Here is a 22,277-nt window from a genome sequence, read left to right as displayed (position 1 = left end):
TATCTAAAGACGTAAGAGCCCTAAAAAACCAAGCGTGAAAATCAGTGCCATAAATATTCAGATAGAACCTGTTAGCATAGCAAAGAAGGATAAACGACTTGCAGTTATTGAACTTAAATAAAAATAAAAATAATAAAAAAAATACCCCCCCCCCCCCCCCCGCCCCACCCACATTAAATAAGTAAAAACGTAAATGGATAATAATTAACCATCATCATCATTATCATCATTATTATTATTATTATTATTATTACTGTGATTAATAATCGAGCTGTGACAGTGACACATGAAGGCGTGCGTATGTGACTGCTTTATCTACACCCCCACTCCACCCACTCAAGCACACACGCGCGCGCGCACACACCCAGGAGACCTCAATACGACCGTGTTGGGATGATAAATAGCGGGCCGGTAGGTCGGTGGATCGATCCCCCCTCCTCCTCTCTCACTCTCTCCCTCTCTCTCCCCTCCACAAACACAAAACTATATACGGCAATTAATTCCTGCTTGTCCCTCCATCCCTCATCGGCCCTGCCGGCGCGTATCGACTCAGATTACTGCTGATGGTCCGTTTTATCACCGCGGAATATACGCGCTCACACACACACACAATCTGCGTGCTGTTTAGGATCGCTGCCATAACGCCTGAAAGCAGAAGCGGCGGAGATGAATCCCGAGGTTACGGCACAGACGCCAAAGCGCCAGATTACAGGATTATTACAGCAGAACGAGACAGAGCGGTGACGCTGCAGCAGCAGAGAGCACGAAGTTTAACGTTTAAAGCAAAAGAAATAAAATGAAGTCCTCGTTATTCTCCTGCAAATTCTGAACACTTAAAAAAAAAAAAACCAATGAGATCCGACTGAAATTAAGATGGATCACGGTGCAGCCACTTTAAAATCACCTTTTTTGTGTGGGAATGTTCTGGAAGTCGGAGATTAGAGTAATCAAAAACGGACCTTTTTTAAAGCAGTGAGCGAAAAATTCCTCCATAATGTTAGAAATGTTGTGAGGACATTAAAATAAAACTGCGCGACAGCAAAATAATAAGAATCGGGCTAATAAATGATTAAATTACAATAATAAATAAATTCTGACTGTAATGTTAAACTAATGGCAAACAATGCGATTTCAAAAACTTAAATTACGCTTGAACAAATCTGTTCAGTTCAGGATTTAACTCACTCGGTGAAAGTTTGATTATATTCAGAGGGTAATGCACATCACAACAGAAAACTGAATCACTGATATATATGAAATTAGAAGCATTTTTCTGGGTATTTAAGTGATTTCCTGGGGTAGATGTCAAACTTTCCGAAACTTTAAATCAATCTCCACGTGCACAGCGGCTGTTTTCAGCGCTGAGCCTCCACCGTGAAGTATGCGTGTGTGTGTGTGTGTTTCTTTTAACGGGACGTCCCGACAGCACTGAAGAAACGCACCTCTAGGCCAGACTGGCGAGATTTTAACCGGCGTGTTCGTGCGTCTTTTACGCATGACAGCGCCTCGTCGATATCTGTGTAAACGTGTGCGAGGATTCACAGCCGATATCGAAGCTGGAGTTTAGTCGGCTTTAGAGTGAAAAATATCCGTTTTTAAGGCGGATGAAGATTGTCTTTTTTCGAAGAACACAAAAAAAGTAAAAGTGAAAAAAACATTAAAACTAAATAAAACTAAGAAAAAAAATCTCTAAATGTTTCTATTTTTTAATATAAAATTTTATTACTTTTCGGGAAATAATCCGCAGCTTTGACCGGAGTGAAATGACAGCGCACTCTAATAAACACCCTTAAATGGTGCGTGAAGGCCGACAGGTGCAGAGAAAAGAGGCGTTTGTTTTTTAACATAAGATCCAAATGGACTCTGGTTAATATTAACTGTGAGCTGCAGGACTGCTGCTGTCTGAGAGCGTGATCCCAGGCCAGGCTGCTGACCTTTGACCTCTGACCCTCCAAGCCAACCACTATCCTCTCCTTCCAGCTCCTACTGTCCAGCACCGCAGCTGTCAAACCAACTGTAACGTCTCACACAAGTGCTGCATGACACGCTTTAAAACTGCAGTGAATGAAATTAAGTCTTACATTAGTTAAATCATGTTAGATTTGCTCGTAAACTTAAGTTACAAGTTTACTGCACTTTAATGACCAAATAAATCTGAAATTATGTGCAGTTTAAGGAGTGAATCACATGTCGAGTGATGGAGGAGATTTAAATACATCCTTTTATTGGGAATTGTCTGTATAAATTATTGTAATTTTAAGAGGTTGTTTAGGTGGAAACCGATGCTGGCAGCATGCCACATATGTGTGTATTTTGAAAGAAATGCCGCAAAACAAAAGAGAAAATTATTGTGGTCCAAAAGAGCAGACGTTATGTGTTAATTTATCTTTAAAATTATAAAATATATATTTTAAAAGATTAGTTATAACTTTTCAAAAACGAATAAAAATTTTTTTTGCAGTAATAATACATAAATATTCATGGGAAATTATAGAAATAAGCAATTTTTTAAAATAAAAAATTATAATTAGCAACACTCAGTGGTTAAACATTTTATTAAAAATTTGTTATTTTAGTTGTAATAATAGGATTAAAAAACACCTGAAACGCTGAGCAGATGATTTTAAGCCCGACAGAAACACTACAGTGTGATTATAAGTACTTGATAGTTAAACACTGAGTACACCAAAAGGTCAAAGGTCATGGTCGAGCGCCATAGAAGGATTGTTAGAACTGAAGATTACAGGACTGCTTCTCTAAATAAAGCGTGTGTGTCAGTGTGTGTGTACGTACGGTTGTTGAGCTCTCCCGTGTGGTTGCTCAGCGGGATGATCTCCATCCTCTGCTGTCCGTACAGATAGTAGTCCAGCTCCTCTGCCGTCAGCTTGAACCTCGTCACGGTCCCTTTGCCGCCCTCCTCGCTGCCTCCGCTGCTGCTGCTCTTCACGCTGGACGACACCACTCCAACCCCCACCCCTCCGCAGCTCTGCTCTTTGGCCTGATGGAGGAGCCCAGCTGCTGGGTTGAGCCCCTGCGGGTTCTCTGGAGGGACCACCACCACTAGATCTCCTCCTCCGCCTCCTCCTGGTCCTCCTCCTCCTCCTCCAGGACCTCCAAGTCCAGCGCACACTGGGGCCAATGCCTGCCCAAAAAGTGCGATCTGCTGGGGCACAGGCAGCTGGGAGAGCCCTGCGTTGGTGGAAATGGAGATGGAGGTGGACGGAGTGAGGGCTGCCGCTGCGGCTGCTGCTGCGGCTGCTGCTGCTGCTGAAGAAGAAGCTGCTGAAGAGGAGGAGGAAGAAGAAGAGGAAGAAGTGCAGTGCGTGGAAGCTAGGAGGTGGCTATGCAGGCGGGACGGGCGCATGGTGTCAATAGGGATGGAGAGACGGTCAGGTGGGGGTGGCGGAGGAGCCAGAGGAGCTTTTAGCTGAGCCTGAGGGAACAGCTGCTGCCAGTGCTGCAGGTAGGACGGGTCCACCTTAAGGAAGGCCGAACCGCTCGGGTCGCCCGGCTTCAGCATGGCTGTCCACTGACTGCTAGGAGGAAACATCAGAGAGAGCGGCATCAATCATCAGGATCAAAAAACATATAGAAACATTCAAGAGGTCAAAACATGAAGCGCTGAACATGCAGGGGTTCCAGTTTGTTCACTTCAAACACGAGAAATACAACAAGTGTCAGATTCACTACAGACAAATTTTTTTAATTGTGTGTTTAATTAATTTTTAAACATATTTGACAACTTTAGTGAGACATTTATGACTTTTTAAAAGATAAAATCAGTGCTTTAAGTTACTGCGTTTTTACATAAATCAGTTTTCAGGGACTTAAGAGAGAGCTCCACTCCAGAACTCAACTGATGACCGATGTGTTTGCTTGATTTTTTTTCTGCAGAATTCAGTCTCATTGCTCATTTCAAAATCTACAACAGATCACATCTGATTCACACTTTTTTTTTTTTTTTTTACCAGAAAGCGTTTTGTTTCAAACAATTTATTTTCTGAGGATTCATCCAAAATTATATTTGTGTTAAATTTGTGAGCACATTGAACATCAGCCTGCTGATCGATAATGTTTTTTTTTCTTTACTTTTTTTCCTTTTTCTTGCGTTTTGTAAAAATTGTAAATGTAAAATGGTGCAAATTGCATTGAAATGTTTTAGGTATAAAGTTTAAAATGACAATTTATCAACATTACATGTAGTCTGAGTTTTTTTTATCTATAAATTTACAAAGCAGGTGTTTCACTTTTCTACAACTTTGATTGCAAACCAAATCTCAAATAAATATGTTTCACAGTCTGGCTTCTGCTCTCCTTTCAGTCACCCTAATGTGTTTTTAGGCTTCAAACAAGCTAAAAAGGATAAAATCCGATACAAAATTCCAAATTTAAATTTATATCCGTGTTTATAATTAAAAAAGAGTGAGAGGGTCATGCTTCAGATGTTTTTGGTGATCATGCTGAGTTTGTTCAGTCTTAAATACTCCACTGGTTCAACCTGAATTCTTTCACAGAGGAATTTCAAAGGTGGATGTCCACACTGGTGTGTTTTTTGTTTTAAAAAAAAGAAAAGAAAATCTGCAGATCTAAATTCCAATGATAAGAATTAGGTACGATTCTACACATCTTAAGAAGACATTATTAGAAAGTAGAAAGAGTTTTTATAGTGGTGAATATTGGCGAATATTAAAAAGAGGAAACAATTACATCCACTGAAATAAGCAGACGTAAACGATGTACAAATAAAAGAATCTTCTGTATGACTTAAAATAAAATGATCTTATAACTGAATTGTTTGCCTCTATTTGCAGTTTTTTTTCTTCTACGTTCTTTTTAAAACTCGTGACGAATTAAGTCTCACCAACCAAATAAAAGCATTCAGTTTGGAACATAAACTTCGAACACCAATAAAACACCAAATATAAACTGACTTCTGCCTCCTTCCTCTGCTCCGCTGTCTCTGTCTCGGATGGTTTGTTTTAGCGCGGATTTTACGCACACCGAGCGCAAAAAAACGCGTTAGAAAAGCCAACAAAAGCCGTTAACGCACTCACGTTCACACTTCCGAGTAGTTTACAGTGTAAACCAGTTCGTGATGAATAGTTTCATCTGAATAAGTGAGCAGATGATCCGGATAAGTCCCTGGAAGCTCGGCGATCTCGCGTGCTGATCAAGTCCAAGCAGAGGCAGCGCTCGGCGGGCAGAGACGCGGAGAGGCTCCGATAGGTTTTGCTTGGAGTTCCCTTTGATGTTTTCCCTTTCTTTTTATAACGTGAAAGTTGGCAAAGCAGCAAAGCCTTACAGTTATCAGAGTGTGTGCGGCTCCTGGGCGCCGATTTCCGGGCAGCGGTGGAAGGTTTGTCCCTCCTCCGGGCTGCGGTGAACCATCGAGAGGAGCCGGGACAGTCCGCTGCGTCCAGCGCGTCTCCGGAGCCAGAACTACCGGAGAGTGTTCTACACGAGTCTCTCTCTCCCACCCCCTCTCTCTCCACTTCCATTCACTTATCCTCTCTCCTCCTCTCTCTCCGCTTTTCTCCATAGTCTCTCTCTCTCTTTCTCCCTCAAATTCACACGTATCCTTTCTCTCTCACTTCTCTTTTCTCCATCCTCCTTTTTCTCCAAACACTCAGTTTTTACTATCTCCCTCCTTTCCCCCCTTTTATTTCTTTCATGTCTTCTTTACAGTGCTTTGCTTCAGACTGGACTCTTTTTACTTCATTCAAATGATCTTTATTGACACTATGAACAAATGCCAATATGGTGAAAGCAGCACTGGCTACATGCAAACCTCTCTCATGTGTCTATCAAAGGTTGCTGGTGATTTGTAGTAAATCAGTTGAGCACACCTTTGTGTGCTAAAGATTTGAGTTTGTACAACTAAGCAGTTTTTCTTTAAATCAGTGCAGTTTGGTTCATCAACCAAAGGTAACTGAAAGTTTTTCAAATATCAGTTCGGTACATATACTTTGTTACCCCTGGAGGTCATAACACCCCGTAACCCTAATAAAGAAATGCTGTTTGTTCACTAATGTCACTCAAAGCTGACAGAGCAGAATCATTCCACTTCCTACTCATTGCCCAGCAGATTGTTCTTGATGTACAGAATCACAAAAGATTTATAGTTTTTTCCAAAAACAGTACAGATAATGACTAAGTCATGCTAAAGTAAACATCTTTGAGCAACATCTTTGCAAATAGGAAAAAATAACTTTCTGGTGACTGGATTTATTCTTTTTTTGCAAGTAGTGTCGGTGACCAACTAGTACCCCAGAGGTGAAAGGTGTTGCATGCTCAGCCTCTGGGGGACCGCAACATGATTACACAGGTCACTTGGTGGGAGGCAAACTGCCATTCTACAGCAACTACATCACTCTTTGTGGAAGAAGTTCAGACTTTCTGTTTCAACTCTATGGGGTTCTAGCTAGATTATGAACATCAGTAGTGAAAGCGAATTTCTGATTTTTTGTGTATGTAGACATCAGCAGACTTATGCTTTTAACAAATCTGCTACTAATGAGGTTTCACTGCAGCAATGGAGGCTATGTCTACAACCTGGATTCTCTATGTAGACAAGCAATCACATCCATAACCACAAGAGGTCTCTTCTCAGGAAAGATTTTTTTTTTTAAAATTCGTATAGTTTTTGAGCTTCTTGTCAGTTATTTTTCATTCTCCTCATTCATCCACCGAAGAACTTTCAACAATCTAAAATCTTGTTTTTCTGATATTTATTTTTATTTCTGATCTTATAGGTGGTCATTCTGCCAGTTCAAATCGCTCAGCTTTCATCCACTGTGTGTCTGTGTAATGTATGTATGTGTGTATGTGTATGTATGTGCGTGTGTGTGCGCACGTGTGTACCAGTGAAGATAAGACAGATTACAGCCGAGCTCATTGTGTTTTGGGTCTGACTTGTTATCCATGACCCCAAGCTTTCCCACCCGTCTGCTTCACAAACACGCACACGCACATGCACGCACACACACACCTACACACGTAAAGCATACAGTATGTGTGTGTACATCAGTCATTGTAAGCTGCTGTGGATAAGAACAGCTAAGAATCAGCTAAATGCCTGAAAATGTAAATGTGTGTGTGTGTGTGTGTGTGTGTCAGTATGAGTGTGTGTTGTTATGACTGGCGTCGCCCTGACAGGACCCATTTGTCATCCTCGAGACCTCTGGTGGATTGATAACGAACAAAAACACAAACATAAGCGTCTGAAAATGAACTCTTGTCGGCTTAAAGCGACTTTTTCAGCATGGAGGAATGTGGAGCAGCAACAGCCCGTCTGATTGGCTGAAGCACAAGTTCAGGGTCGACAGTAGCCCGCAGAAAAGCGCAGGGTTGGTAGTTCAAATCTAGGGTCTTCTTACATGTAATTTTTCACCTCCAAGGAGGTAGGTCCTTATTGTTAGGAGATTGGTTTTTTTTTTAACGTGGACTCAAAAAGGCAATTTTAATCACAACATCAGTCAAAATGTCCTTGTATGGTTGGTTGTTCAATTTGATGAAAAAGGAATATTGTTTTAACAGTGAAGGAAGCCAGCAGCACTGCAGCCCAATCCAACTTCTTTACTTCCTTTTTCAGTGATTTGTGTGTCTTGTTCTAAGGAATTAGCTGTTAGTCAATGCTGAAGAGTCAAATCGCTGGCATGACACTTCCTTTTAGATCTAAGGCTTTTCTTTTTTTTGCATCCAAATGAACAATACCGATGAATTTTTAGTGCTGAGTTTTAATAAAACGAAGAAATCCATAAAGCTGGGAAAAAACAACCTGAGCATTATTGTTTACATTTCAGTGACTTTTAAGACTTCCTGCTCCTGGCAAAAACTATACAACTATACTAGTGAACAAAAAATATTTGGTGCATTTTACATTTTGAGTTTAACTGCAGGCCAAAAATGTCATGATTATAATAGTTAATATTAGTTTTACACTTACAGATTAATTTGTTCAATTAATAAACTACATTTTACAATGCTAGCACTTGTCTCAGATTTGTTTTTATTTTATACAACAATAACAATGCACAAATATATAAAATTAAAACTCCACATTCCTATTGGAGAATTACAACACCTCATAGTTGCATAGACGAGAAATTCTTTTCATTCAGTTTTCATTCTTATCTATAAAAAAGTAAATAACTGCAGCCACAAAACAACATCAGCTGAGTTCTTCAGTCTATGAGCTAAACTTCCTTTGCTACACTGAGCAGGAAATTGCGCCCTCTACCAAATATGTTTATTTTGGTCCTAGCTTACTTCGCCACTAAATAATTGTCTGGGACAAAAAGAGCCCAGTGTGAGGAAAACTAAGCCCCAAATGCACCTTTAAAGACGCCAGAGATGATCTGAAAGTTCACTTTACTATTTTTTTCTCATGTTTCTTATGTTCTGTTATGAATTATTGTAAGAATTTATAATTTATCATAACATTTTACATTTAAATGCTGGCTTCCTCTTCACTGTGCTCGCTGTGTACAATAGTCAAAAAGCTACACTTTGTGCATTTGTTCATCATAGTTTTTTGCCCTCTTGTGTGTACAGACTGTTGACTGACAATATATTGTTTTAACTTGTTCATAAACATTACCAATGATAAGATAGTGGAGGTATTTCAATGTGAGATCAGAAGATTGCACATAAATAACACACCGCTTCTGTCATGTTTTGGTTGTTATACTGAGGTCGTTTGTGGTGTTAAATGAGAAAAACGTTTAAAAAAACCCACACAAAGTAATGGTAAATGTGAATATTATTCCTATACACTTGTTATTGTCATTGTCAACTGTTTAATTTCATCTTTGAAAATGAATTTTTAGCATTTATTTTCATCCAGTTATGATATTGTAACACCATTCACTGGAACAAATTCATAATATTTTATATAAAGGTCTTTTTTAACATCAGCATGACTCCCACTTTAAGCTAAACTGAAGCTGTGGTGTTTGTTTTTATCATTACAAATGTAACATTGAAGCAAATGTTCCCTAACCAGCAGATATAAATGATGAATTCATGGTGCTTTTTATTCTAAATGTACATTTCTTATATTTCTTCTCCATCACCATCATTTTTAGTTCATAGTTTTGATTCGTCTCCATAATGCCGCGGGGGATTTTCCATTCCAGACAGAATGCATAAAGAAAGAAAAGAAAAGGGGGAAAAACAGAGCAGGAGTAGAATTAGGTGTTTTCATCCATTGATTAATGACTTTCTAAAGCAAAGCACATCGAAAGGAGCCGGACGATCAATAAATTAACTGCCCAAATTCATCATTTTCTACAACAAAAGCTAATTATTTAGACGGCTGCAGGAAAGGAAAAAACACAATATAAACAAGAGTTCATTTAGCAAAGCTGTGTATTCCTGCATGTGAGAACATTGCAGGAATGCAAGAGGAGTTTCATTTTCAACAGCGACATGGACGCAGTTTAACTTTAAATTACAATTATTTAAAAAACATGCAAACTCAGATATGGCCGTACAATAACTGCGCAGTAATGTATATTAAAGGATAAAAGATAAGTGTAAATAGAACCGATACAAATGAGTGGCAGCAGACCTCAGACGAGAATCATCCTATGAATGTAGCCATCCATGGAAAAAATGAAAACTGTCCACTGCAGTTACCTCCTTTGATTCTCATGCTGTACTTTTGATTGTTGATGTATTTTATTTATTCATGTATTTATTTATTGAGTTGTTGTTTTCTCCTTGGCACACGGGTACATCTTAGGCCCCTGAGGGTTCTTATCTATATCAGAAGTTCTGACATCATCTTGTTACCTAGCAACCACCTAGCAATGAGCTAAAATGGCCCATTTTCTGCATTTATTCAGCTATAACCTCATAAAAGCAGTGTATCATTTTTATTTCTTAACAATAACATCTAATTTTTAAAATTTCTCTCAGTGTGATTAAGTATATCAGTTTGCCAACAGCACAAACAGGCCAAGCAGGGGCATGCACGAGTGTTTTTGAAAAAAAAGATTGCTTACAATGAGATGCTTGAAATTAATGAAGTGAATAAGAGTCTTCTCGTGTATACGGTACAGTCCCTGATACCAGTGAATATAACTTACACCACTGATATGTTGTTATAATGGCATAACTACATGCAATAATATATATTGTCTTTAAATATAAAGTTGCTTCCAGAGAGCAGACTTCATGGTAAAAATGGCCACATGAGGACATCCTCATATAGATTTTACACAACATTTTATCCACTGTGTTACTAACGAGGTCATCAGCCTGAATTCTCTATGTAGACACGTAATCACATTTATGACCACAAGAGGTCTCTTCTCAAGGAAGATAAAAACACTTTTAGTTTGTTTGTTTGTTTTTTTAGAGTTTTTGAGCTTCTGTTCCTCCTGTTGAAGGTGAGCTCAGTTGTCACTCCTTTTGCTCTTCCAGCACAGTTTTTAACCCCATCTGGATCGGACAGCGTGTCACCCACGTTGACTTACATGCTGTTTGTTATGTGCATGCACATTATGTATGCAAGCAAGGTTGGAAATCCCTTAGGCTCTACGTAGGCAAAAAGACCAGTCGTACCATAAATTCTACATTTGCCGCTCCTGAAAACTGAACTCAACGCAGAACTGCCTTAAACATGTTTCTTTCTAATGGACAGCAGGTGAAGATCCTTCTGGTAACAGAAACTCTAAGAGAAAACCCAAATATTCACTTGACTTATGACCTCAATAAAGATTCTTCTGTTTATAAACCACCGAGAGGGAACATAGTTTCTTTGAAAATGTGTTTAATTAGATCTATGCATGTTACACATGGGTTCATAAAATAGTTATATTTATTTCAGATTTGATGTATTTGGGTTAAAACTGCGTTAATTTAGTTCAAGCTGTAAAACAGCTGCAGGAATTCAGCTGAAATAAAAACTATTTTATTGAACAACCTAATTTATAAAAATAGCACCAAATGACAGTATTAAAGGTCAACATAGCTTTTGATTCTGAAAGTGAAGCCAACACTAAAATGGCTAGCAGGGGCCAACATGACTTTTTAGCAGTTGTATCATTTTTATGGGAAACGTAGCCTCAGGTTTCTTTCTCTGTGAAGAAAATGTGTCAATTTTCTAATTTATGGTCATTATTAGAATCAGAAAGGAGAATTATTGAGGTTATGCTAATTGGCTACACATTGACTTACTTCCCATTAGTCAGCAAACATGGGGTGTCCTTGGTTTCATAGTCAGCTTCACACCTCACACGTGAAGTCTAGTTTGATCATCCTATATTGCCTATGAGTACTAATATGAAAGACTACAGAACAATGCAAAATGAAGGTCCCAAACTGCTGCCAGGAACACCTAGTAGTTTAAAAAACAAAACAAAACAGTGTTTTAATAGAAACACTATTAATAGAGGGGATTTTTTGTGCCCCAGGCTGGTATGGAAGTACTTGTGATGCACACTGTCCCAAAAGGATTTCCCCACTGTTGAATTATTCCCAAGAAAATTGACCTCAGGTTTTGCTTTACAAGTAAAACGTCAATCCATCAATCCAACAAGTTTTCAAGTATCAGACAATTATTTCAGTTGACTTAGTTTCACTTAAAGGAAGTCAGAGTATGACTAATACTCAAGCTCTATGGGTTCCATTTCAACTGCCTTTACACAACCCATCAGTGACAGAGAGAAATCAGACAAAATGATCAACCAATCAAATCTTGATTTGTTGATAAAAACGATCATCTAATTTACTTGTAATTAATATGGCTACGAATCACTCTTGTGGCCATTAAAGTCTGGAGATGTTTACAGGGTTCGCTTCCACTATTGGTTGATTGAAGTCTTACTGGTTTAAATGCATGGGGCCAATTAGTACACAAGTGGTGTTAATTCAATTAAAATGTTTGTAGTTACGCTGTGCAACACACACACACACATGCATAAATACATGACTGTGACCTTGGTATAAACCCACATGTAAACCCACAGGTTTAAAGCGGTGTCACTTTCATTTACATAGGAGCATGTTGTTAAGGTCCTGCTTTGACATTCAATTAAAACGTTTACATTTCTGCTTAATTAATTCGGCGGACGGCGGCAGGAAAAGACGAATGGACGGGCTGCTTTGACAGGAGGCCGATAACCGTGTGTGTTTGTGTGTGTGTGTGTCCCTGCTGTGGTGTTAAGGTCACGGCAGGCTGACTATTATAATTCATCTCTATAGACATGTATTCAGCGGGGACTTATATTCTCTTTTTCAGCTTTATTTCCTGCAGCTGAAGCCAAGCCCAAGCAGACCTGAGGTGTTTTTAATGCAGTAAAGTATTTTAAAGATAAAATACTCTGCTGTATGGACTTCATTATCCTTCATTTAGTGTTAAAAACGAGCCACTGCACCTTATAGATCACTGCATGCTGGAAAATGCAACTCTTTGTCAATTAGTCAAGAAAAATATAATCCTCTGAGCTACAGAATCTTTTTTCCCTGTTTTGAGGTATTATTATTCTCATTGGAAAATAGTAGCTTGTGTCTTTAGATTTTTTTTATTCTGTATATTAGACAATCTTACAGAAACATATATAATTCATCTATTCTTTAACATACATAAAGAGCCCTGCATAATTTCCATAAAACTTTTGTTATTAATGACACACATAGCAAAGTGAACTTAAGTGAGAAATAAGATGCTCACTATAATATGTGCTATATGTCATGTGTCTGCACTGTATACATGATTATCATAGAAATGGACATGCCAATGTCACCTGTGTCAAATATATGGTGCATCCAGATATACGTTATAGCTAGTTGGATAACTGTGTTGGCTTTTATGGTATCTGACGAAGAAATCAAAGGGATACTGCACCCTAACATATTAGCACTAATTACTTACAAGGTAACTTTGCACTTATGTTTACCCCGCTCTGGGGTCAAACTGAGAACCTTCACAGACATTTTAACCCGCTTTGTTGTTTAGTTTACTTTAAATGGGACCAACAGTTACAATTTGAACATATTTTTGTATTGAAGAAAGGTTTGAAACTAGCAACTGACACCACAAACTCATCATGAAAGTGTTTTCTGAAGTCACAGGTGGGAAAGGCTGGCGGTGGAAGAAAACTCATCTCCCGTTGGTCAACAGAAAGAATACATGTTTACATTGCCTTCACTACTTCACTACTCAAACACAGATGCTTCATCCATCTTTTATATACAGTCTATCACTAATATAAGCACAGATTTTTATTACACATGGCAAAATACAATCCTGACAAGATAACATTTTTGCTGTTCTGAAATCTGTGTAACAACCCAGTGGAGGATTTGACTATAAACCACATGTACACTGACAAACAACTTTCTGATCACAAGTCATTAGCCAGTATGCATACTCTGCATTATCCTCCTTCATGACACTATATCATCATAAACTATAATCATCAAAATTGGGTTTAATGTTTTATTCAACATTAAACCTCTTTCTCAAGTCTTAACATTTATTTTCTCTGCAATTCTTGTTTCCTCTTCAGTCTCGTCTTTTCCTTTCACTCTGTCTGCTCTCCTCTCCCTCTCAGTAGGCAGGTCTTTGGTCCAGACTCAGCCCACAGGGGGGAGTGGTCTTATGATGTAGCCGGGTTATGAGCGCCGTTCCCCGGCCAGCCTTCCAGCTGTGACTTGCTGTGACTGCCTCTTTATCCTCTCGCCCTTTCGGCGGTTCTCGCAGCAGGGGCCTGTCTCCGTTAATCAAAGATGGAGCTCCGGACGAGCCTCCCCGCTCTCCTCTTCCTCTCTGCCGTCGTCCTGCAGTCGGTGTCCGGCGCAGTTTCACGGACAGGACCGAAAGTCACAGAGAAGGTGGGTGCATATTTTGCCGCATTTATTTGCATTAATCCAAAACCGCGTAGGCTTCTTTTCCGCGTGCTCGATCTGCATCTTCTCGTGGGTTCACGGCGATCCCGCAGAAGTGCTGTACTACAGGAAGGGCACGCGCGCACGGTCACCCGGAGTGCGAGGGGAGACGTGTCCGGTAACGATAGGAGGCCAAGGCTTCTGTCTCCGTGATTCTTCGAGAATATGTGGGACACACACACACACACACACACACACACACACACACACACACACACACACACACACACACACACACACACACACACACACACAGCTGTATACGTGTCCATTGAGATTAACTTAATGCGCAATGCGTTTGTCCGCAGGCGAACACACGCGCACACTCTTAGATAAATGTGTGACCTCCTTACTCTGAGGCTGTAATAAACATGCACAGACCCTGAAAAGACATGAGCCACCCAACATCTGCAAAAGCCATCTGTTAAACTCACACTCTGTTATTCAGCCACATTCCTGCTTTTACTTTGAAATTCATTTAAACACGGAGCTCGTGCATGAAAGTGTATAAAGAAAAAGCACCAGTGATTTTCAATAAAATTACCCGTATATCACCCAGCATGCCTTTGGCTATTTTTTGACTGCAGGATTATTCTCTTTTTTGCATTTACAGTTGCATCTACATGCATCAGATTTCTTACATAAGGAACATTTGGTGTCTAAGTGTCTTTAGCTTTTCTGGCACCATGTTGGTATTGGCTAACCTCTCAAAAAAGCTATACTTTGGTTGAGGCCTGTTGACATCTTGCACAGATACAGACCATCAGACAGGCAGCACTTCTTTTCTTTATTTGGTTTCTTCTCAGTTTTCACCCTTGTTAGCCTCTTTAGTGTCAATTGTAACCTTTGATGTTACATACTCTTTCAATTCTCACCATACACCAGGTGTGCCAAGGAGTGGATTTATTATTATTATTATTATTATTATTATTAAGATGGAAAAGCTGCATAAAAAACACAGCTGAACTTTTAGAACCATTTTGCAAACATTGTGTTAACATATGTGGAGCTCAAACCCTGATGTACTCTCTAAGACGATGTTAAGGACCTTCTTTGAACAGCCATGAGATCCTTTCTTGACATTATAGCTGTTGTATTATAGCTCTTTTATACTGTGCTTAAAGGGTGCATAGCTCTAATTAAACCACACATTTCTGTGATATGATGTTCTAAAGTAGGAGCTCTGGTCAGTTTTTGGAGCCACAGAAACCTGATACTTAAATGCAACAGAGATGGCAGAGGGAAACTGACTCCCTATTACGGCTGATACGGCCTCTGGTTGCAAAGGAAAAGTAGCACGCTTACATATAGACACAGAGGATGAGTGCTCAGTATAAACTCAGAGTTAAGTTTGCATAAGAGCATGGAAGTTTTTTTTGACTAAATTAATGTTGACATCCATGTGCTACATGAAGTTTTATCTGAACCTCTCCGGCTTATCAGATGGAGATGATTCCTTTGGCGTCATGTTTACAAGTGCTCCTACTATTTGCAACAGTGGGATGTACATGAATGATCTTCTAACTTCAGACTATAAAAAGTAAATGTAGGAGACGGCTAAATTCACATGGTATCTTGAACTCAGTCTCTTCAGGTGAATATGGCTTCTGGAAATGGGTTTATTTTAGGTAAGGTCATTATCTTGAAAGTGTGTACAAGAGGAATGGCACTGGATGACGACTTGCTTGGTTTTCTGTTTTCACAGAAGCTTAGTTCGTCATCACATGTCTAGAAAAGTACATGGCTGCAGTACATGTGTGAAATGATGGCCATTAGTGAGCTGATTGGATGACAATACGTTGTATGACGTTTTATTAAATGACAGCTGTTTTATTTTCCAGGTATTTTTTGACATAACGGTGGGAGGTCATGAGGTGGGGCGGATCGTCATTGGTCTGTTTGGAGAGGTCGTCCCTCTAACAGTGAATAACTTTGTCGCACTGGCAACTGGAGAGGTAGGATGATGTTGGACAAATACACATTTCCACGCACACTGATGTGATTATGGTAGATATTCAGCAGCCACTTCAATTGATACACCTTGCTAGTACTGGGTTGGAACCTCTTTTGCCTTCAGAACAGCTTGAATCCCTTGTGGCAAACATTCAATAAGGTACTGGAAACATTCCTCAGAGATCTTGGTTCATATTGCCATGACAGTTTCATCCTTGATTTGAGTTTCCCATTCCACCACATCCTAAAGATGGTCTGGTGGACTGACATCTGGTGACCTTTGAGTGAATTCATTCTCATGCCCAAGAGAACAGTTTAAGATGATTTTAGCTTTCTACCCTGTTGGAAGCAGCCATCAGAAAATGAGTAGACTGTGGTCAGCAACAATATTCTGTGTTGTGGCTGTGGTGTTAAAGAAAGTGCTCAGTTTGTATTGGTGGGGGTGGGGTGGGGTGGGGGGGCAAAGTATGCCAAGAAAATATTCCCCCACGCCATTAAACTGCCACCATCAACCTGAACTGTTGATACAAGGTACATCCAAATATTGTAGCAGAAACCAAGACTTATTTAAGCAGGCAATATTTTCCAACATTGGAAAAATACAATTGAATCCTGCATGGTCTTCTGCTGCTGTAGCCCATCTGCTTCAAGGTTCAGCAATCTGTAAATTCAGAGATACTCTTCTGCATACCTTGGTTAGCTATTCGAGTTACTGTTGCCTTTCCAGCAGCTTGAAGATGTCTGGCTATTCTCCTCTGACATCTGGCATCTAAAAGGCATTTTTGCCCAAAACTGATGCTCACTAGATATTTTCTCTTTAAACACTGGAAATGATTTGGCAGAAACAATCCAGTAGACCAAAATACTCCAGTACAACGCAAACAACCATGCCACATTCACTGAAAGCAGCTTTCGTCCTCATTCAGTTGCTCTGATGCTGGTTCGAACTTCAGCAGTCTCCATGCCTAAATGCACTGAGCTGCTGTCACGAGACTGGCAGATGAAATATGTGTGTTAGCAAGTATTCAACAGGTGTAATGAAATAATCAGTGAATGTACATAATCTTTACAAATTAATATGTCAAATACAACATGCATGTGAATAGACAAACAGATGAAAACACACACACATAAAATTTAACGGTAGTGATGGTGATTAAATGTAGCCATCATCATAACCACAACATGTCAGTCAGGCCCCATAAAGGCCTCAGAAAGTTAGAAATTAGCGTTGACATTGTTTCCAAGGTTACTTGTACAACATGTTTATATTTTAAGTTCTATATGATGTTTGGGACATACAAATGTATCCACAGGTGGAAAAATCTAGTTTTCACATCGATCAATTCTTTTTTTTTTTTTTTGTTTTGCAGTTTCATAATTGTGTATCACTCTTGATGCACAGTGGTCTTTGTGTTGCAGCATTATGTTTTTACATGTCTCTGCAGAAAGGTTATGGGTACAAAGGGACGAAGTTCCACAGAGTCATCAAGGATTTTATGATCCAAGGAGGAGATTTCACATCTGGTGATGGGACTGGAGGTGGGAATGAAAGACAAAGTTGTACCTACACATTAAATTTAAACCTTTTTCATTTTAGGAAAAAAAATCCACCAGAGCTTAACTGAATCTCCTTTTTTAAAATCTAGGTCACAGCATTTATGGAACAACTTTTGCAGATGAGAACTTCAAACTGAAGCACCTTGGAGCAAGCTGGGTGAGCACACTCTCACTAGCAATTCATGTATTGGAGAATAAGGTAGTTGACTCAAACTTAAATATGACAAGTTATGACATGACGTAACAAAGAGTTGTGTGTGTAATTGTGTACTAGGTGAGCATGGCAAATGCTGGGCCAGACACCAATGGGTCCCAGTTCTTCATCCTAGCTTCCAAAGCTCCGTGGCTGGATGGGAAACATGTGGTTTTTGGCAAAGTCCTGGATGGGATGGTGGGTGGAACTTAAGATTTTTTTCCATTAATCTTTTTCTTACATCTGGTTGCAGGGGAGGAGAAGGTGTGGGTTTATTTGTGCAAATGTGTCCTGACTGTGAAATAATCTGTTAACAGCCTGCAGGGTGAGCGGTGTGATACACAAGTGGGCCTCTGAGCAGAATCTCAAAAAACGTCAGAGATGCATAAAATGACCTCAGTGACAGCAGAGAACTAAAAACAACCCCAAGAGAAAATTAAAACAAAGCCAGAACAAATTAAGCATAAAATATATGAACAGAAATAGAGATGGGAAACTGTCAGATTGCCAACCAACCAATATTACATGCTGAAATGTTTTTCTTTTCTTTTTATGGTCGTCTTTGTGCCCTCTTAGATGGACCTAAAATGTTGTCCAGACTTTAATTTGTAATTGGCAAAAAAAAAAGCCTAATAATAATTGAATGGGTGGAAAAAGGCAGAAGCAAGGTGTCGACGAACATCACCTGCGAAGAACTATGAGTAATTAGCAGTCCCATTCAAACATGTCAAAACATAAACAATTCAGCTGAATGAGCCATAAATGGAGATCAAAATAAGAATGACCAGCAAGATGAAAAATCACACTAAAGAGAAGCATTTGCATGTAATGCACAAAACTCCAAATTAATACAAATTGCACCTAAGAGACATTAAACTTGTATAACTTGTGTGTTATACTTGTATAACTATGCATGTGACAAATAAAGAACCTTGAACCTTGAAACAGCTGCACATGCTCACAAAACTGGACCCTCCTACTTAAAAGGATAGCTGGGGTAGGCATTTTCCTGTCTGCTCAGAGGGCTCATAAAGTTCTGTTTCCTTCTCCCTTTTTTATTTATTTATTTATTTTTCTATTTTTAAAAAGAGTACTGATGTTTGAATAATATTAGCTGAATACAGCTGGCATGGGAGGACTCTGGTTTTCAGGAAGCTCGAAGACTCTTCACTGAGAGCTAATGAGTTACTAAATGTACAAACTATTAAAGAAAGTAAGCTCACATTTGATTCTTTTAGTCCTTGTATTTGTTCTGAAAGGTCTGCCAAAGGCGAACTAGTTTCTTGTATAGATTCAGGAACTCCACCCGTACAGGAAATAATCCAGACTTGGGCTGCATTCAGCAGGAGCAAAACTTGGCAAAGCATTAAATCAAGTAGAAGATTTTAATCTTGAGGTACAAGGAAGCAACAAAAGAGATGAGCACAGGTATGCAAAGGCTAGGGAAGGTCAGTATTAGCAATGTTCTGAGGTGTGGGGACTCAGCAGAGGGCAGGAAACTATTACTTAGGTTTCTAAAGTTTACTGGGCTTTCTCTGAGAGTGTAGTAAAGTCAAAGTGCTGAGAAAATAATGAGTGTAATGTAACAAGGGACAGAATAAGATAAGTACTACACATGGAAGCGGAAAATATGTTTTAATTTGGCAGGTTTTGTTCATCATTATCAGACTGAATCTGTCCTGGGTAGAAGAAGGTAGGAAAGGAAGGACATTTTCTAATCGTGTGCTGTAAAGGATTTCTGATTTTAGAGATATTATGCAAATAGAAGAAAGAAGTCCTACTTGTTTGTTTAGTATGTGCATTGAAGGACATTTCCTGGTCAAAAATGACTCCAAGGTTCCTCACGGTAGTACTGGAGGCCAAGGTAATGCCTTTCGAAGTAAAAATAGGGTTAGATACCATATTTCTACGATCTTTAAGGCCGAGTACAATAACCTCAGTTTTATCCGAATTAAGAAGCATGAAGTTAGCGGCCATCCAGGTCTTTATGTCTTTAAGACATTCCTGCAGTTTAACTAATTGGTGTGTGTTATGATCAAATTGGAGTATATTAGATAGATATGATTCAAACCACTGCAGCGCAATACCTGTAATACCTACAGCATGCTGTAATCACTGTAATAAAATATAATGATCAGCACTGAGGTCCACTGTCAGAGGCCATAAGAAGATCATTTGTAACCTTCACTAAAGTTGTTTCTGTGATGAGCTCTGAAACCTGACTGAAACTCTTCAAATAAGCCATTCCTCTGCAGATGATCTTTTAGCTGTTTGACAACTACTCTTTCATAAAGTTTTGGGATAAAAGGAAGGTTGGCGATTGGCTGCACCAAAAACCTTCTAGTGATTGCTTTGATTCCTATCAGATTTCTGCATTTATCTGTAGTTTTCTATTTTTGGCTGCAAATACTTGCTAATTAATAGTATAAATGTGACAAAGTGTGAGAATATTTGCAGTTGTTTTAACCCCACAGCCAGTATGTTTAAAAAGGTGCAATTTTTCTTTGAAGGCTTTACTTTCAAAGTACTTTATTTCCGGTTTGGGTCGTACTTTCCATAGTTTTATTAAAGCTCCTGAGAATAGCAAGACATTGTTTGCAAGTCCATCACTTGCATTCCAACTAAGAACACAAGAATTAGGGAATGTCCGTTTTTTTGTTTTTTTTGTTTTTTTTTCCCCCCTCACAACCTGTGGTTACCAGATGGTCAAATGCTAGTTTTAAGACCTGTGTGAATGGGACTTTAACGACTTGATCCATTGTCATGTGTTTAGTGGAAATACTGCACTGCATGTTAAAGGTGACACCTAAAACAAACTGATGTGTGATTCACTGTCACTAAAATAAAGTATCTAACCTGCTTCTGTGGATCTCCTTTTGCAGGCTGTGGTTCACACCATTGAGCTTCAGGACACCAACGACAGGAACCTGCCATACACAGAGTGTGTGATCGTCAACAGTGGCAGGATCCCTGTTAAAGAGCCCTTCGTAGTGGAGGTGGAGGGCTGGTAAATGCCAATGGTGCAAGACTGTCTGTGGGAGAAATATATTAATATTTATATATTAATCATTAGTCCCACTGAAAGCGTGCCAATTATTATTATTATTTATTTATTTTTTATATTCCTTTCGTATGTTAACATGCTCTTTCTGGGGTGCTAGCATGTTGGATTGGGTACTTTTTAACACACTTATAACTAAAAAAGTCTGAAAATTTCACCAAGCAAGCTCATACGATGCTAACTGGGAACATATTAACTCACAAGCTAATGTTTACATGCTAACATACACCAGTGGCTAATGTTAACTAAGAGGTACTATACATATTAAGTATTGTAATTCTTAACATGTATAGTAATAATGAGCTTGCTAATGCTACCTTGCTAGCATTTAGCAATTGTGGGTCAAGTAGTTAAAGTAGATCGTGACTTCTGATTGATTTCCATTGTATGCAGATGTAATAAAAATTGGAAATTTCTATTAAGTTATTAACAGAAATTGTTACAGTAGCTAAATAACAGGTGTTAACTTTCTGAGAAAACAGGAAAACCCTTCAAAATAAGGTGTTAAACCTGGATGCCAATGTACAGGTTCAAATATTAGTATTAGCATTGTATTAGTATTAATTAATTGTTATTAATATTCATATTAATTTGTCATTCTTAGACCATCAAATGGAAGCTTTACATTTCCGAAATGACCCATTTCAAAGTCGTGGCAGGGAAAAGGAAAAACATATCAAAACCTCAAAACACAAAGTCTTTAACAGAGGAGTCGTGGCAGTGTGTGAGTCGATGTGTTCAGTATTTATCAGGTTCACTGTGGTAAATGCTAATGGTTTTACACATTAGTATACTTCAATACTTTACGTGGATGATGCTAGTTAGTATCATCTAGTATTAGTAACAAATAATGAAGACACTGTATAATCTGCCATCAGAAACACTTATGTAGCATTTGTTGCCAAATCATTCTTTCTTTGCCAAATGCATTTCCTATGCATCTATTTGATAAATATCAGAATTTTAAAATCCGTTAACATGCATATGCAAAAAATATGTAGCACATGTCAAGTGCCAAATGTTTTTGTTTTTTTTAACATTGCATCACTGTAAACATAGAATTTGCATTGTGCTTGGGAATACATTATGCACCATATCATGTTTGCAGAAACTACAGCACAAACTGCACAGGATGAAATGGTTCAAAAATTGTGAAAATGAGTTCTGTAAGGACGCTTTTCAGTGACGTTGGTGAACTGTCACAGTTCTTTTGTAATGACCCCAAAACTGTCATGGTAACATACTGTAGAACATATTCTTGTGCCACTGCAGCTAATACAACATTTAAACCTCTTCAAGAAACATTTTTTTTTCTTTATTTCAGCAACAATAAAGGAAAGTGCCAATGAGTATGTTTTCTACAATAAAAATGTTATTGCAAAACAACCAGAACTAGTCTCTATATTTGTTACTTCTTGTGTCTCTAGCTTTTCACCATTCGCCTACCATCAGCCATCAGCTGATCCCCTTTGCTAATTCAGGTAGCTGTACTGATGAATTCTGTGTCATATCAAGTGGAACAATTGAGAAGCCACTAAATTATAATAAAATTAACATTATAGCCACTACATTGTAAATCACATTTTGGGTTTTTTGTAAGCCCCTAACATAAAT

At 38.8% G+C, this 22,277-nt stretch overlaps 2 protein-coding genes across 8 annotated transcripts in view; one reads left to right on the top strand and one right to left on the bottom strand.

The window, feature by feature from the left end:
- prdm6 (PR domain containing 6) overlaps positions 1 to 5,475 on the bottom strand; it is a 119,930-nt gene extending 114,455 nt beyond the window's left edge. For 3 of the 7 annotated variants that reach the window (XM_080895260.1, XM_080895266.1, XM_080895265.1), the window contains exons 1-2: positions 5,055 to 5,475; positions 2,794 to 3,533 (exon numbers count right to left, since the gene is read on the bottom strand). In XM_080895260.1, coding sequence (XP_080751386.1) covers positions 2,794 to 3,520 — 727 coding nt within the window. In that variant the 5' untranslated portion in view covers positions 3,521 to 3,533; positions 5,055 to 5,475. Of the gene's footprint in view, positions 1 to 2,793; positions 3,537 to 4,931 lie in introns of all 7 variants that reach the window. The other 4 variants (XM_080895261.1, XM_080895263.1, XM_080895262.1 and 1 more) reach the window with 4 other exon arrangements.
- An 8,125-nt stretch (positions 5,476 to 13,600) lies between these two features.
- ppic (peptidylprolyl isomerase C) lies at positions 13,601 to 22,049 on the top strand. The gene is made up of 6 exons (XM_080895042.1): positions 13,601 to 13,842; positions 15,738 to 15,851; positions 17,298 to 17,391; positions 17,499 to 17,566; positions 17,684 to 17,800; positions 20,485 to 22,049. Exons 1-6 carry the CDS (start codon positions 13,738 to 13,740, stop codon positions 20,611 to 20,613), a joined length of 627 nt encoding a protein of 208 aa, XP_080751168.1. The 5' UTR covers positions 13,601 to 13,737; the 3' UTR covers positions 20,614 to 22,049.
- Positions 22,050 to 22,277: the final 228 nt, after the last annotated feature.

The sequence above is a fragment of the Rhamphochromis sp. 'chilingali' genome (assembly GCF_963969265.1).
Source record: "Rhamphochromis sp. 'chilingali' genome assembly, chromosome: 10".
In the NCBI taxonomy this organism is placed as follows: Eukaryota; Metazoa; Chordata; class Actinopteri; order Cichliformes; family Cichlidae; genus Rhamphochromis; species Rhamphochromis sp. 'chilingali'.
Note: the sequence above shows the minus strand (reverse complement) of the source record. Positions and strands in the feature narration are given on the sequence as shown.

Excerpts from the sequence above, each read along its gene's own strand:
- ppic (XM_080895042.1), top strand. The coding sequence starts at position 13,738 with ATGGAGCTCCGGACGAGCCTCCCCGCTCTCCTCTTCCTCTCTGCCGTC. Across the intron at positions 13,843-15,737 it reads GACCGAAAGTCACAGAGAAG|GTATTTTTTGACATAACGGT; the intron begins GTGGGTGCATAT and ends TTTATTTTCCAG. Across the intron at positions 17,392-17,498 it reads ATCTGGTGATGGGACTGGAG|GTCACAGCATTTATGGAACA; the intron begins GTGGGAATGAAA and ends TTTAAAATCTAG.